The following is a 14,718-nucleotide window of genomic DNA, read 5'->3' on the forward strand; positions in this document are numbered from 1 at the left end:
AGCCTTCCCTGGACCCAGATGTATTGGCTAACTATCGCCCAGTCTCCAACCTTCGCTTTGTGGCGAAGGTTGTTGAGAGTGTGGTTGCACAGCAATTCCCTCGGCACCTGGAGGAAACAGTCTATCTGGACCCTCTCCAGTTGGGCTTCAGGCCGGGATACAGCACGGAAACGGCATTGGTCACGTTGGTGAATGATCTCTGGAGGGCCCGGGACAGGGGTTATTCTTCTGTCCTAGTTCTTTTGGACCTCTCAGCGGCTTTTGATACTGTGGACCACAGTATCATGCTGCGGCGTTTGGGTGAGTTGGGAGTGGGAGGCACTGTTATGCGGTGGTTCTCCTCCTTCCTCACCGACCGTACGCAGTCTGTATTGGCAGGGGGACAGAGGTCGACTCCAAGGCCCCTAACTTGTGGTCGGTCCTCTCTCCGCTTCTGTTCAATATTTATGTGAAGCCGCTGGGGGAGATCATCCGTGGCTTTGGGGTGGACTTCCATCAGTACGCTGATGATACTCAGCTGTACATTTCCACCCCGGGCCACCCCAATGATGCCCTTGACGTGATGACCCAGTGTCTGGAGGCCGTAAGGGTCTGGATGGGGAGAAACAGACTCAGGCTCAACCGAGTGGCTGTGGCTACCGGCGCCTCGGCATAGTCAGCTGATTCCATCGCTGACTATAGGGGGCGAAACTTTGGCTCCCTCGGAAAGGGTACGCAATCTGGGTGTCCTCCTGGACCCACGGCTGACACTGGAAGACCAGTTGGCGGCCGTGACCAGGGGGGCGTTCTATCAGGTACGCCTGATCCACCAGTTGCAACCTTTTCTGGACCGGGACGCCTTGCGCACAGTCACCCATGCCCTTGTCACCTCCCGCCTGGACTACTGCAACGCTCTCTACAAGGGGCTCCCCTTGAGGAGCACCCGGAGGCTCCAGTTAGTCCAAAATGTGGCCGCGCGGGCGGTGTTGGGAGGGACTCGTCGCTCCCATGTAACACCGCTGCTGCGCGAGCTGCACTGGCTGCCGGTGGCTTTCCGGGTGCGCTTCAAGGTGCTGACCATCATCTTTAAAGCGCTCCATGGCATCGGACCTGGATATCTTCGAGACCGCCTCCTGCCGCAGATTACCTCCCATCGGCCTGTACGCTCCCACAGAGTGGGTCTCCTCAGGGTGCCGTCGGCCAGACAGTGCCGGCTGGCGACCCCAAGGGGAAGGGCCTTCTCGGTGGGAGCTCCCACCCTCTGGAATGAACTACCCCCAGAGATCAGGGTGATCCCTGATCTCCCTTCCTTCCGCCGCGCCCTTAAGACATGGTTATTTCAGCTTGCAGGACTGGCCTAGGGGAAATTTTTAGCGGGGGTTTTAAAATATTTTTAAATTACTTAGGCCAATTGTTAATATTTGTCTTTTAATTATGTTTTAACTGTAGTATTTGGTATTTTGTAGTTGTTTTATCTGGTTGTTAGCCGCCCTGAGTCCGCAAGGAGAAGGGCGGGATATAAATATAATAAACATAACAAACATAACATAACAAATATTACTATTCTCTGTCATGGTGTCCTACACTCTATTTTTTCTTTCTCTTCCAGAAAGCATGACTTGTATTTCTGTCTAACTTGTATTTTTTGTATTTTCTTTCCCTTTCCCTCTTTCCCAGAATTTCCTCCATTGCAAAGCAGACTTCCTAAACTGTTTTTCTTTGCCATACAAGCTATTCTTCCCTGAAAGATGCTAGCCCCAGTTAGCTCAGCTCTGCAATCTTCATTACTTAATGTCCAGGGCCAGTGTGCACTGCCATTTAATATTGGCATGACTTCCTTTTGTATCCTAAACAGCCAAGGCATTTCTTTCAATGTGTGCTTTCCATTGTATGCTTGCTTATTGTCTTGTAATCTCTTCTTTTCCAATGAGTGTAAATACAAATATTGATTTTCCCTTGCTAATTATCCCAGAACCAAGGTGAGGTTTTCAAAGGGCAGGAAGTGGGGGAAAAGGAGATTTATGCCTTTTTTCAGTTTTCTTTTGAGTCAAATCCATAACGTGAACCTTCCCTACCATTAGGTCTCACCCAGCTGATTGGGATTGAATCCTCCCAAGGCTGTAAGTCAGGGTGTCAAACTGCCGGCCCATGGGCTGGATGTGCCACAAAAACTGTACCCACCCACTGCTGGCAATGGGAAAAAAGTCGCGCACATCACGTGATGTCGTGAGTTTGACACCCGTGCTGTAAGTATTAAAGGGCAATTTCTTAATAGACCTTTTTAAAGCTATATTAAAACTCTGGCATCTCTTGGTGTTTTTCTTTGGTATCTGTCTTGCAAATTCTAAATTTGTCAATACGCAGATTAATAGAAACACTATGATTCCATTTGCATTATCCCAGAGTATTAGGACAACAATTCTGGACTAATCAGTGATACATGGGAGTTAAGAAAGGAACTAAGTTTGTTCTGCAATGTCAGGAATAAACTGATTTGCATGCCCAAGGCCAATCCCCCGTATACTGCTTTTGCATATCATAAAACATGGTCACCTAGAAAAATGCAACTCAGCTAATTATTGTGTATTACTTGGACTCCTGTATTTAGTATCCCACCAACAAAACAATACCATTTACAGGGAAACATTCTCACCTATGATATTTAAGGGTGCCTCATTTTTGGCACTTGGTTCAGAATGCTCTATGTGGCAAGAGCTTTGGCTCCAATTCACAATATGGTCTTTGTTAACTTGAGAGAAGGAAGGACTTTCACAATCCATACTGTGGAAAAGAATGAACAAAAATTCTACAAAATTAAAGGTCTGACAAGTTCTTAGAGTTATATTCAACCACGAATCCTATGTAAAAAAACTAAACAATACCAGGTAAGATATTGGTATGACACTTCCATATTTTGCGACTAGGAAAATCCCCCATCCAAAGTCTTATTAGGCAGGAAGTTCTATCAGCCTGCCTCTCTGAGAATTTCCTCTTTCAGTTCAGAAAAATGAATAGATTCTTTGTTTCTTTCTACTGTGTACTAATCATATTCTCATTCTTTCATGTTGTTTCAGAAAGATCACAAGTGAAAAAATAAAAAGCAAATGACATCTCCTAAATGACTAGAGCTTACTATCTGGACTTACATTGCCAATAATATCCAAATTACTTTGGCATGTTTAGAAAATGTACAGATAAATGCTGAACTAGTAAATTGTGTCCAGATTTAGTGGATCAGCAGTCAATGTCCTTTATATTCAAGCAAACTTCCTAAGCAATATAATCACATTGTTGTATCCTTTTCCACAATTCCTAGATAGGCAAAGTAGAAAAATACATGTTCTCAGAAATTCTTGTTACATAAAAAAACCTGCCTCTTTTTCAGGAATTCTCTTTTCATGATATAAACAGAAATTGTCTTTTCATGATACCCCCTTAATAAGCATTTTATCCAGTATTTAATAGCATTTCTAACATCCCAAAATATGCAAAAGAAACAACTCCAGTGAACTTTAACTTACCAGCTGACTATGTTCCCTTTCTGAAATATATCTTCAGATGAGTCTGATCCTTAGATGGGCAAAGTTTGCAATTAGAACATTTCACAGGAAGAGGATTCAAATACCAGTGTAGACACTTAATTAAAGCAGAATCATGGCCACTTTTTTCAGAGGCTAATGTTTTTTTGTTAAAAATTCCTTTTTAGAGGCTAATGTTTTGTCAAATATTCTATTTCAGAGTTAATATTTTCCAGCAAATATCCCTTTAAATCCAAGTTAACCAAATCAGAAATTATCAAAACATTTAAATCAAAGCTATCTGCTGGAATGTGAACAGTGCATCTGGAATAGGGAAGAGAAAAAGTAAATTTCAGTAGGATATGGACTACAGCAACCATCCTCAACTTTTTTTTCAACAGATTTGGGACCAAATCTCCTGTAATCCCAATGGTCATAAGAGTTGAAATCTCAACATATGAGTGGAACAGTTGGTGGTAATGCTGGAATAGGGAAATTAGACAAATTCATAGAGTAAATTGAGGAATATATATAATGGCTATTATACTGGACCTGAATGTAACACAGATTCTCAATCATCCAGGTCATGGTTGTCCCAAAAGTGCTTTTCCAAAAGGCAATTGGACTTTCTTGTTGTATTTTTCTTTGAAAACATTTCGCTTCTCATCCAAAAAACTACTACTACTTACGAGTCCTACTACTCCTACTCCTTTTAAGTATTACTAGAGAAAATTATCTTTTTAGCTGCTTCACTTCACAGGAACACAGGAATCTCTCTCACACAGATTATCACCACATGCAACTGCTTCTTATCAAAGCTTTTTCAGCTAACTGCTGGTTGGAAAAAGGTTTAAAGAGACAGGACAGAGAGCAGCACAGATGCTGGCCATTTTTCTGAGCAAGCCTGCTCCCTCACAAACTTTATCTTTCCAGTAGCTTTGGCCAAGTGGAAGACTAATAATGTTCTTATTACCATTATTAATTGTATCATAATATTATTAGAAAAAGGACTTCTGGTTTTGGGTTGCAGTGGGTGCAGGCACACGAAGAGACTTCTCTCTTCGTTACCTGCTTTTCCTCTGCCGGTAGACCCTTAATCGGGTCGAAAAGTCACCCTGGAGGGGTGACTACCGATGAGGAGGACTCTCGTTGATTGCGGGGGGAGGAGGCAGCTCCTTCCGCGGTCCGAGGCAGCTCCTCAGGGCCGACGGAGAAAAGATCGGCCAGTAACATGGTCGATCATTTAGCTGCTCCAGCTGAAAGTCAAAAGAACATCTAAGCGTTAAGAAACCATCGTGGATGATCCCAGTGAGACTTTTCCCTCTCTCTTTTTGCCTAACTACTCTCCTGTTAAAAGCCTTTTGGAATTATTTCCCTGCTTTGAAAGAGCTGCCTTTATTTATCTGGGGAAAAGAGCTTTCCATAACAAAGGAAAAAACTTCTTATTGACTATTTTTATTTTTGGTTACTTGGGGGCTCTGGAAAAATCCTTATCATAAAACTTTATTATTATACCTTCTAAGCTGGAGAATATTGTTTTCCTATGTCCTGGACTTATTTTTTTAAAGGGATAAATTTTTATTGTTTGGGGGAAAAAAACCTCTATGAGAAGCCGGAAAAGAGATTCCACAGCTCTTTGACTTTGCTAACCTCATTTTTGGTGTCTGGAAGAGACTTTCATAGTTTACTGAGGACACCTTGTGGAGAAATTTAACTGCAACTGTTTCTTGTTTTTTTTGGTCCAACAGCTGTTATTGGTGGGGGTGGATAAATGTTTTGAAATATAGCCTCCACTAAAAGATAACAGGATTGGATTTAGTTACTACTGAAATGGAGAAATCATATTTACAACCCAACTGTAAACTCATACTGGAAAAAATTTATGAAGCTACTGAGGAAATATGTTCCCAAATAAGAGAGCGTACTGCAGAAATAATAAACAGAAATTCTACTGTGAACTTACAGACCTTCAGACTCTATTGGATCATTCTACAGACCAAAAAGCAATAGAAGAGGAATTAATTTACATACAACCTATGGAGACTTTGGACAACCAAAAAATGATTGTAACTAAACTATCTACAATTGCAAAACTAACAGAAATGGACTTGAAATTACAACTGTTGGAGAATTATGACAACTTTGATAATCAACTACTAATTATAAAATTGGACATGATTGAGTGTTTTATCCAGCAGACAGGAGCCAGGCGTCAAAAACAGAGGATGGGAGGTCTTTTACTGACCCAAATGACATTACAAGCAATAATGGGAGATCTACTTGCTGAAATAGAGACTTTGTTATGGAAACCTGCTTGGCATAAAAAGAAAGCCAGAATAAGACTAAAAAGAGAAATTTAAAATTATATGTAATGGATTAAAAAGGTTTTGAGAAATATGGATTAATTTAAGGACTAAGATTTAGAGTTGAAAATTTGTAATTATTAGAATATATATGTTAAACAGAGTAAGAATATATTTTTTGGAATAATATGTTTATTTGTATGAAAATTATTTTGTAATGGAATGAGAATAAGAATATGAAAGAGGTTTTTAGAAATTCGGATTGATTTAACAACTAATTGAGTGTGTTAAGTTAGACAATGTTTTGTGTAATAATAGGTGTGTTCTTTTTTTTTAGACATGATAATTATTTGAATGAGATTTAAATGCTATCTGAAGAAATAAGAGAGATTTGTGATAAAATCAATGATTTATGAGATTATGAATTAGAATATATCTGGATTAGTATTTTAGAAGGGATACCCGAAGTGATAATACGATTATCTAAGATCAAATTGGACTATGGTAACTGTAAATTAACAAAGTTCAAAATAGGATTAGGATTTATAGATATGTAATGTAGAAATGGATTATGTTAAATAGGTTATATTATTTGAGGGAAATAGAGAGGGAACATTTAATGTATTTACTTGAGCTATTATATGATTTTGTTTTTGGATGATTGATCACCTAACCACCACGGTATGTCTTGAGCATTCTGTTGTAAAAGTTAAAAAACCAATAAAATTTGTTATAAAAAAAATATTATTAGAAAAATACTAGAAAAAAGAGGAAGTAAAATAGGAATATTTAAAAAGATCAAAGACCAGGATACCTTAAAATCAAGCCACAGAGAATAAAAGCATTTTAACAGGTAGTCCTCAACTTATGACCACAATTGAGCACAAAATTTATGTTGCTAAGTTAGAAATTTGTTAAGTGGGTTTTGCCTCATTTTACAACTTTTCTTGCCACATTTGTTAAATGAATCACTGCAGTTGTTAAACTAATAACATAGTTGTTAAGTGAATCTGATTTCCCCATTGATTTTGCTTGTCAGAAGGTTGGAAAAGGTATCACAAGTCCAGGACACTGAAATTGTCATAAGTATGAGTCAGTTATCAAGTGGCCAAATTTAAATCACATGACCACAGGGATGCTATAATGGTCACAAGTGTGAAAAATGGTCATAAGTGTGAAAAATGGTCATAAGTCACTTTTTTCAGTGCCATTGTAACTTTGAATGGTCACTAAGTGAGCTGTTGTAAGTCAAGGACTACCTATATTACCACTACTTACTGTGCTTCTTATCAATTTTCAAAACCATAGTTTTACTAGAATTTCTTTTCTTTCTGAGGAAGTATCTTGTTTCATTTCCATTGTACTGTGGCAAGACGGGGCCATCACCCTGCCAAGAAAACAAAATATTATTAAAGAACAATATTTTCCCCATGCCAAATTGACTTTAAGGGGAAACCCTGCTTTAAAAATTGAAACAAAGAAAGTAATATGAAAGCAAAGAGATCAACTTTGGACCAAATAATAGATAATGAAGATGAGTTATTTAACATACTCTGTGTTAAGAGATAAGAGATCTATCAGATATACAGCAATGGCAATATTTATAATTACAACATTTTTAACACATTATTTGAATCAGAAGAATTTTCAACTCTTGAAATATTTGAGATACTATAACCACTTGTTTTTTCAACTTAAATCCCTGGTTATTTACAAATAAAAATTGCACATTATATAACTTTATTTAACTATATTTAATGACAATTATTTTTTTTCTGAAATATTTTGGGCCAAGACTTGTATTCTGAATATAGGATATTTATTTAAATTTATTAAAGCTACATTGAATTCAAATAAAATAAACTTGTTAAATTAAATAATTATAGCATCAGGACATTTTCTGATACAAATTGAAAATACTTGAATGAAAATTCTTATATACAAACCATATTTAATCTGCACTCCAAAAGAAGTTATCATATTTATCTAAAGGTAACTCAAATTGCATTAGAAAAATTATATTTTAAAACTTTTCTGATTAGAGTGGGATTATTCTTCTGCTTTAAACAGCAAAAATGGGGAACCGATTCTGACACCCAATATGAATTAGGCTGAGATGAAGGAAAAAGGAATCAGCCAGTAATATATGGGGTCAATCCACCCACACCCATGCAGTTCCTGACACTTTTGCTTGGAGCAACACTAAATTTGCCATCTCTCCTTTTCTTGCTTTGCAACTGCCAATACTGATATCAATAAGAATTTAAACCTTCACTCAAAAAAAACTTGTCTCCAAGAATTGTTAGCAGGCAGTGAAACTCAGAGAAGAAGCTGTGACAGATAATTGGCCCATAGTACACCATCAGTGCAATGAATATTCCCTAAGTCAGATCAGTACACAGAAGAAGGCAGAACAAGAATCAGGAAAACAAATTGATTCTTTATGGCCAAGGGTATTTGTATGATAATTTATTCTACAGAGTCTCTTATTGTAAGTATTTATTTAAGCTTTCCTGATACACAGAGTCCTCACAGCAATCATTTCAATCACAATTAAATACATTTCAGTTTTGATTCCTCAAAGCAAGAAGCACAGCTTTCTTTCAGAAACCTCTGAAATGAATCTAGTGTAAAAGGAAGTATTTTTGCACTTTCCCACAATCTGTTCAATTCAAACAATAACTTCTCAAATGAAAATAAAAGTGAACCAATAATTGAACAATTGGGAGGGCAATGTCATATATCAATATGTATGAAAAAGAAAGGAAAATGCTATTACCGATTCAGTATTTCTTTTTTCTTCTTTCTTCATATATTTCCATCTATCTCTATATCCCTTACTGTTAATAATCAGTTGATTTGTACATGTGGTTGAAGCAGAAACAGTTTCTATCACTTCCTTGGGGTAACACAAATCATCTGAAACTGAGAGAAACAGGAAGTCATCCTGAAATGCAATAGTTGTCGTAAAGATTTTACAATTATCGAAGGATTTTTAAAAGGTACTTTGATTTATGCAACCTATTAAACACAATTTTATATAAGCAAAGAGTTCTCATGATTTAAAATTCACATCTGAGAAACTGGGTTGCCTGAAGCCCTTGTCTATCCTTTCCTGTGAATCAAGAAAAAACACTATTCTTCTACTGCTATTAACAGAATCTAGTCCGTGAGAAACAATACATGTACATATTGTTTTACTATATTATAAATGGATCTGTATAAATGAAGTTATAAAACTGAATTGTTTGTCCAAAACATAATTAGAGTGGGTAAAAGATTATTTGTCTGTTCACCTACAAATATGCAATCTTGACCCATTATTGCATGTGCATATCATGTGCAAGTATTTGGCCTAAAATTCTGAAACATTATATTTCTCCTGTAAATAATGTCAAAATGCTTATTCTACCTTTTTTGAAAGTTAATTTCCTAAACACGAACAATATGCAACACTATGCATTAAATTCAGAGAAGTCACTAAACTACTGAGCCACTTCCAAATGAGCCAGATCAGCACATTTCAGAAGAATAGAATGTTAAATTTTGTACATTCTATTAAAAAGCACAATAAATAAAGCCTCGAGGAACCTCATAGTACTTGCGCAGAGTGGTAACTTTCCCAAGACCACCTTCTGTAATCAGAATTTCAAGCAGCAGCAGACCTACTATGATGTAGCTTCTGCAACTTTTAACTGAGGAGGCTGTTATAATCAAAAGCTACTGAGACATCCCAAATAACCACGGGGCAGCTCTTCTCATCAATTTCTGTTACAAAACTAAGCCTGAAGCCAGATGTAAATAGCCATGGAAAATGTTTTATATCAGAAACTCTATGTCCCATGCAATTATTAACCATGCCCAGCATAGAAATAGAATTAACCAGTCTATAAATGCTATATTGTCTAGATGCAGGCTAGGTTTCTTAATAATAACAACTGATAATAGCTAATTTTAATGTCTGGAACCTTCTGGACTGAGCCAGATTATCTTTTACATATTAAAGTGAATGAAAATAGAAAAGCAAGTCTTCATTATCTTCCCTTCCAATGCGTAAGCTCATACATCTGGTCTCATTTGCTTCTTAGACCACAGCTCTGAATTATACCAAGGGACTACAGATGTTTGTTAAAGAGGGAGAGATCAGGTGGGTTGACCAAGGCATTCACAAGTATTCGTGTCACACCAACTGGAAAATCCTCTAGAACTCATTAGTTTTTAATTTTGAAATTAAAATTTAGACAATTTTAATAAGTTTGGAGTAGTTCTGTTTTAAGTATAAAGCCAGCTTAAAGTCACTTTCCTTAAGTTCTAGAAAGAAGGCAAAACCCTGCAGAAAAATCTTGTCAAGAAAAGTAGACTTGCCCATATAGTTGTTAAAAGTCCAGTCTGACTCAAAAACGGGGGGAAAATCCTCAGCAGAAAATAATCTAACCATGGCAAAGGAATACCGTATTTTCCGGCGTATAAGATGACTGGGCGTATAAGACGACCCCCAACTTTTCCTGTTAAAATATAGAGTTTGGGCTATATCAGGGGTAGGCAACCCAAAACACTCAAAGAGCCACTTGGACACGTTTCCCACCGAAAACAAAACACTGGGAGCCGCAAAACCCTTTTGATATCTAAAATGAAGATAAGACTGCATATATCCTTTTTTACCTTTATGATATGTGTGTGTGTATGTTTGTGTGTGTATATATAAAATAAAGGTAAAAAAGGATATATGCAGTGTTATCTTCATTTTAGATGTCAAAAGGGTCTCTCTCTTTCTCTGTCTCTTTCCTCTCTCTCTCTTTCCTTTCTTTCCTCTCTCTTTCTTTCTCTTTCCTTTCTCTCTTTCCTCTAACTTTCTCTCTCTCTCTTTCCTCTCTCTTTCTCTGTCTCTCTCTCTTTCCTCTTTCCTTTCCTCTCTTTCCTCTCTTTCTCTTCTCTTTCCTTTCTCTCTTTCCTCTCTCTTTTCTCAATCTTTTTTCTCTTTCCTCATTTTCTCTTTCCTCTCCCCCTCGTTCTTTCTCTTTCCTCTCTTTCTCGCTCCTTCCTATCCTTCTCTCCCTTCCTCTCTTTTTCTCTTTCCTCTCCCCCTCTTTCCTCTCCCTCTTTATCTCTTTCTCTTTCCTCTCTCTTCTCTTTCTCTCTTTCCTCTTGTTCTCTTTCCTCTTTCTCTCTTTCCTCTCTCTTCTCTTTCTCTTTCCTCTAACTTTCTCTCTCTTTCCTCTCTCTTTCTGTCTTTCTCTTTCTCTTCCTTTCTCTTTCCTCTAACTTTCTCTCTCTTTCCTCTTTCTCTTTCCTCTTTCTCTTTCCCTCTTCCTCTCTCTTTCTCTCTTTCTCTTCTCTTTCTTTCCTCTTTCCTCTCTCTTTCTCTTTCCTCTTTCTCTCTCTCTCTTCTCTTTCTCTTTCCTCTTTCTCTTCTCTTTCTTTCCTCTTTCTCTCTTTCCCTCTCCCTCCAGGGTAGGAGAGAGAGAGAGAGAATGAAAGGCAGACGGCGCCGAACGGGCGGGGAGGGGGACCAGGCCGGGAGGCAGCAGCTCTAGTGGCGGCAGCGGCAGCACGGCAGCGGACACTGCAGCATCATCGGGAGTCCACGTCACCCCCAGCCTGTTGTGGCTCCGTCCTGTGGGTCCCTATCATCGGAGGAGGAAGGTTCTGAACATGAAGGAGAGGAGATGGCCAGGCCTCCCTCTCCAGGACCTTCCCCCTCTGTGCGGCCTTCAGTGTCTTCCGACGGAGAGGAGATTGGCCAGGAGCCCCGTGTTTCTGGGATCGGCCAGGAGCCAGGTGCTTCTGGGATTGGCCAGGAGCCAGGTGTGTCGGACTCAGAGGAGGATACGTCTTGGCTGGATCCACGCCAGCGTCGGAGGGACAGACGTGCGCAGCAGCTAAAACGTCGTGCCAGAGATTTCAGCTGAGTCACTGGGCCACACCCCACAGGCTATATAGGCAAGGGGTGTGCCGTTTGAAACTCTTGTGACGGACAATACTGAATCTTCTGTTGCAGCACTCCGGAATTCTCCTGGAGTTTATTTGTATTATCAGTAAAGGTCTTGGCAGACAGCCACGGAGTTGCTGCCAAGTGTTTATCTGTATTTGGCAGTGCTGAGCAGTCTTTTAGCCCTCGGCTGACTGGTTGGGGGGTGTGAGTTGGACGGGGGACAGAACATCTTGTCCATCACCAGACATAACCATCGTTAACCCACGATGGACCAACAGCAGCAGCAGCAGATTCAACAGCTGATGGATGCCAATCAGCTATTGCAACAGCAAGTAGGCCGTTTAACGGCTCAACTCGCTTTGGCTAATGCTCCTGCTGCTCCTCCCCCCCCTCCTCCTCCTCCTCCACGTTCAAGATGCCCCGTGAACGTGCCAGAAAGATTTTCTGGGCAGACAGAGCTGTTCCCGGCCTTCATGGGACAATGCCAACTCTTTATGGCGATGAGGCCGGAGGATTTTCCGGATGATCGGGCTCGGGTGGCGTTTGTGATCAGCTACCTTTCCGGCTCTGCTGCCCAATGGGCCATGCCCCTGCTGTTACAAAACAGTCCGTTACTCCTAGACTACCAGGACTTTCTGCAACACCTGCGCGTCATGTCCGAAGACCCCCTTCGTGTGCAGACAGCAGCAAGGCTCATTAAGGACCTCCGCCAAGGGAAGCGCGCCTTGCAGGAATATATCGCTGAGTTCCGCCTTCTCGGCCAGGACTCAGCCTGGAATGATGCTGCGTTGATGGATGCCTTCCAGGACGGCCTCTCCGATGACCTGCAGGATGAGTTGGTACGAATGGAGGTGCCCCAGACCCTTGACGCTCTGGTGCTCCAGTGCCTGCGCATCGATGCCCGCCTTCAACGGCGACGGCCTCGTCGATCCCTGCCGGAACCACTGCCAGCGGCGGCACCCCCTCGTTGCGCACCGACAGGACCCCGGACCGCCCCACGCTTTGTGGCAACGGGTGAGGAGCCCATGGAGCTCGGAGCAGCACGATCTCACCTGACGGCCCAGGAGCGGATGCGGCGACGCCAAGGGGGATTGTGCCTCTATTGCGGTGAGGCTGGACATTTTGCCGCCTCATGTCCCAGGAAGCAGAGTGGGGCGCTCAAGCCTGTTCCGGAGTCTCGGCGTGATCAGCCGGGAAACGGGCCAGGCCTGGCCTTGGGGAAACCCTGGGCCAGGCACGTAGTCATGCCCCACCGGAGTCGGTGGCTGTGGACTATGAGCCCCCTCGGCACCTGATCCTGGACACCCAGGTGTTGTTGGCCAACCGGTCGGAGGGGTTCCAGGCACATGCGCTGGTTGATTCGGGGGCCACGTCAAACTTTATGGACCAGGCCTTTGTGGCCCATTTTAAGGTCCCCTTGGTTCCAGTGGATCCTCCGTTGAGGGTTGAGACTATTGATGGGCGGGAGCTCGTGGCGGGGCCCATCAAATTCACTACCCAGCCCTTGGGGCCCACAAGGAGGCGATTCAGTTTTATGTGACGGCGGACCTTCATTTTCCCTTGGTCCTGGGGATGGCCTGGCTTCGGGCTCACGATCCTCAGGTGGCATGGTCGAGAAACACCATCTCGTTCGCGAGCCTGCAGTGTGTCGATCACCACCGCCACACCTGTGCCAGCCAGGACGTCTCCACCCCAGCCGTCTCCTTGACTCCTGAGCTGACGTCCTTCGCCGATGTGTTCAGCGAAAAGGAGGCGGACTGATTACCCCCGCATCGACCCTACGACTGCCCGGTGGATCTGCTGCCCAACGCGCCACTGCCCACGGGCCGCCTGTACTCCATGTCGGAGCCCGAGTTGGCCACTCTACGGGATTTTCTGGAGAAGAACCTGGCCCGTGGGTTTATCCGGCCTTCGTCCTCCCCGCTCTCGGCCCCGGTCCTTTTCGTGAAGAAGATGGGGGACCTACGCCTGTGCTGCGATTACCGGTGCTTGAATGCTATCACAGTGCGGAATCGCTACCCCCTGCCGCTCATCCCCGAGCTGATGGAGAGGTTACGGGAGGCCTCGATCTTCACCAAGCTTGATCTCCAAGGGGCCTACAACCTGGTGCGCGTGCGTAAGGGGGACGAGTGGAAGACGGCGTTTGGCACCCGATACGGTCACTTTGAGTACACCGTCATGCCGTTCGGGTTGACCAACGCCCCCGTGGTCTTCCAGCACCTGATGAACGACGTGTTCCGGGACATGTTGGACCGGTTCGTGGTGATCTACCTGGATGACATTTTAATCTATTCCCAGAACCAGGAGAGCCACCTCCAGCATGTCCGCCAGGTCCTGCAGCGCCTGCGGGAGAATCAACTCTATGCGAAGTTGGAGAAATGTTACTTCTTCCAGACTTCCATAGAGTTCCGAGGGCACATCATCACATCCGAGGGCATCGCGATGGACCCGCGCAAGGTGGAGGCCTTGCGCAGTTGGGAACCCCCACGTCGGGTGAAGGACGTCCAGCGTCTGCTGGGGTTCGCCAACTACTATCGGACCTTCATCCCGGGCTTCGCCACTCTGACCTTGCCACTGACCCAACTCCTTCGGAAGAAAGTCCCGTTCCAGTGGGGGCCCCCACAGCAGCAGGCCTTCGAGGTCCTCAAGCGGGCCTTCGTCACGGAGCCGGTCCTCAGGCATCCCAATCCACACCGTCCGTTCGTGGTCGAGACGGATGCGTCCAACATGGCGATTGGAGCGGTTCTGCTACAGGCCCCGGTGGATGGTGGCACTCTTTTTCCCTGTGCTTATTACTCCCGGAAACTCAATCCTTCCGAGCGCAACTACACCATCTGGGAAAAGGAGTTGCTGGCTATCAAGGCCGCGTTCGAGGCTTGGCGGCATCACCTTGAGGGGGCCCGATACCAGGTGGAGGTGCGGACGGACCATCGGAACTTAGAGCACCTCACCACGGCCAGGAAGTTGAACCAGCGGCAGATCCGGT

At 42.9% G+C, this 14,718-nt stretch overlaps 1 protein-coding gene across 1 annotated transcript in view; it reads right to left on the reverse strand.

Moving 5' to 3' along the window:
• The window catches only part of BRCA1 (BRCA1 DNA repair associated), a 101,408-nt gene that overhangs the window by 52,976 nt on the left and 33,714 nt on the right, over positions 1–14,718 (reverse strand). The window contains exons 6-7 of the mRNA XM_029283784.1: positions 8,580–8,725; positions 7,079–7,187 (exon numbers count right to left, since the gene is read on the reverse strand). Of these exons, the coding sequence (XP_029139617.1) occupies positions 7,079–7,187; positions 8,580–8,725 (255 nt within the window). The remainder of the gene's footprint in view (positions 1–7,078; positions 7,188–8,579; positions 8,726–14,718) is intronic.

This window comes from Protobothrops mucrosquamatus, unplaced genomic scaffold (assembly GCF_001527695.2).
Source record: "Protobothrops mucrosquamatus isolate PMUCROS unplaced genomic scaffold, P.Mucros_1.0 scaffold227, whole genome shotgun sequence".
Lineage (NCBI taxonomy): Eukaryota > Metazoa > Chordata > Lepidosauria > Squamata > Viperidae > Protobothrops > Protobothrops mucrosquamatus.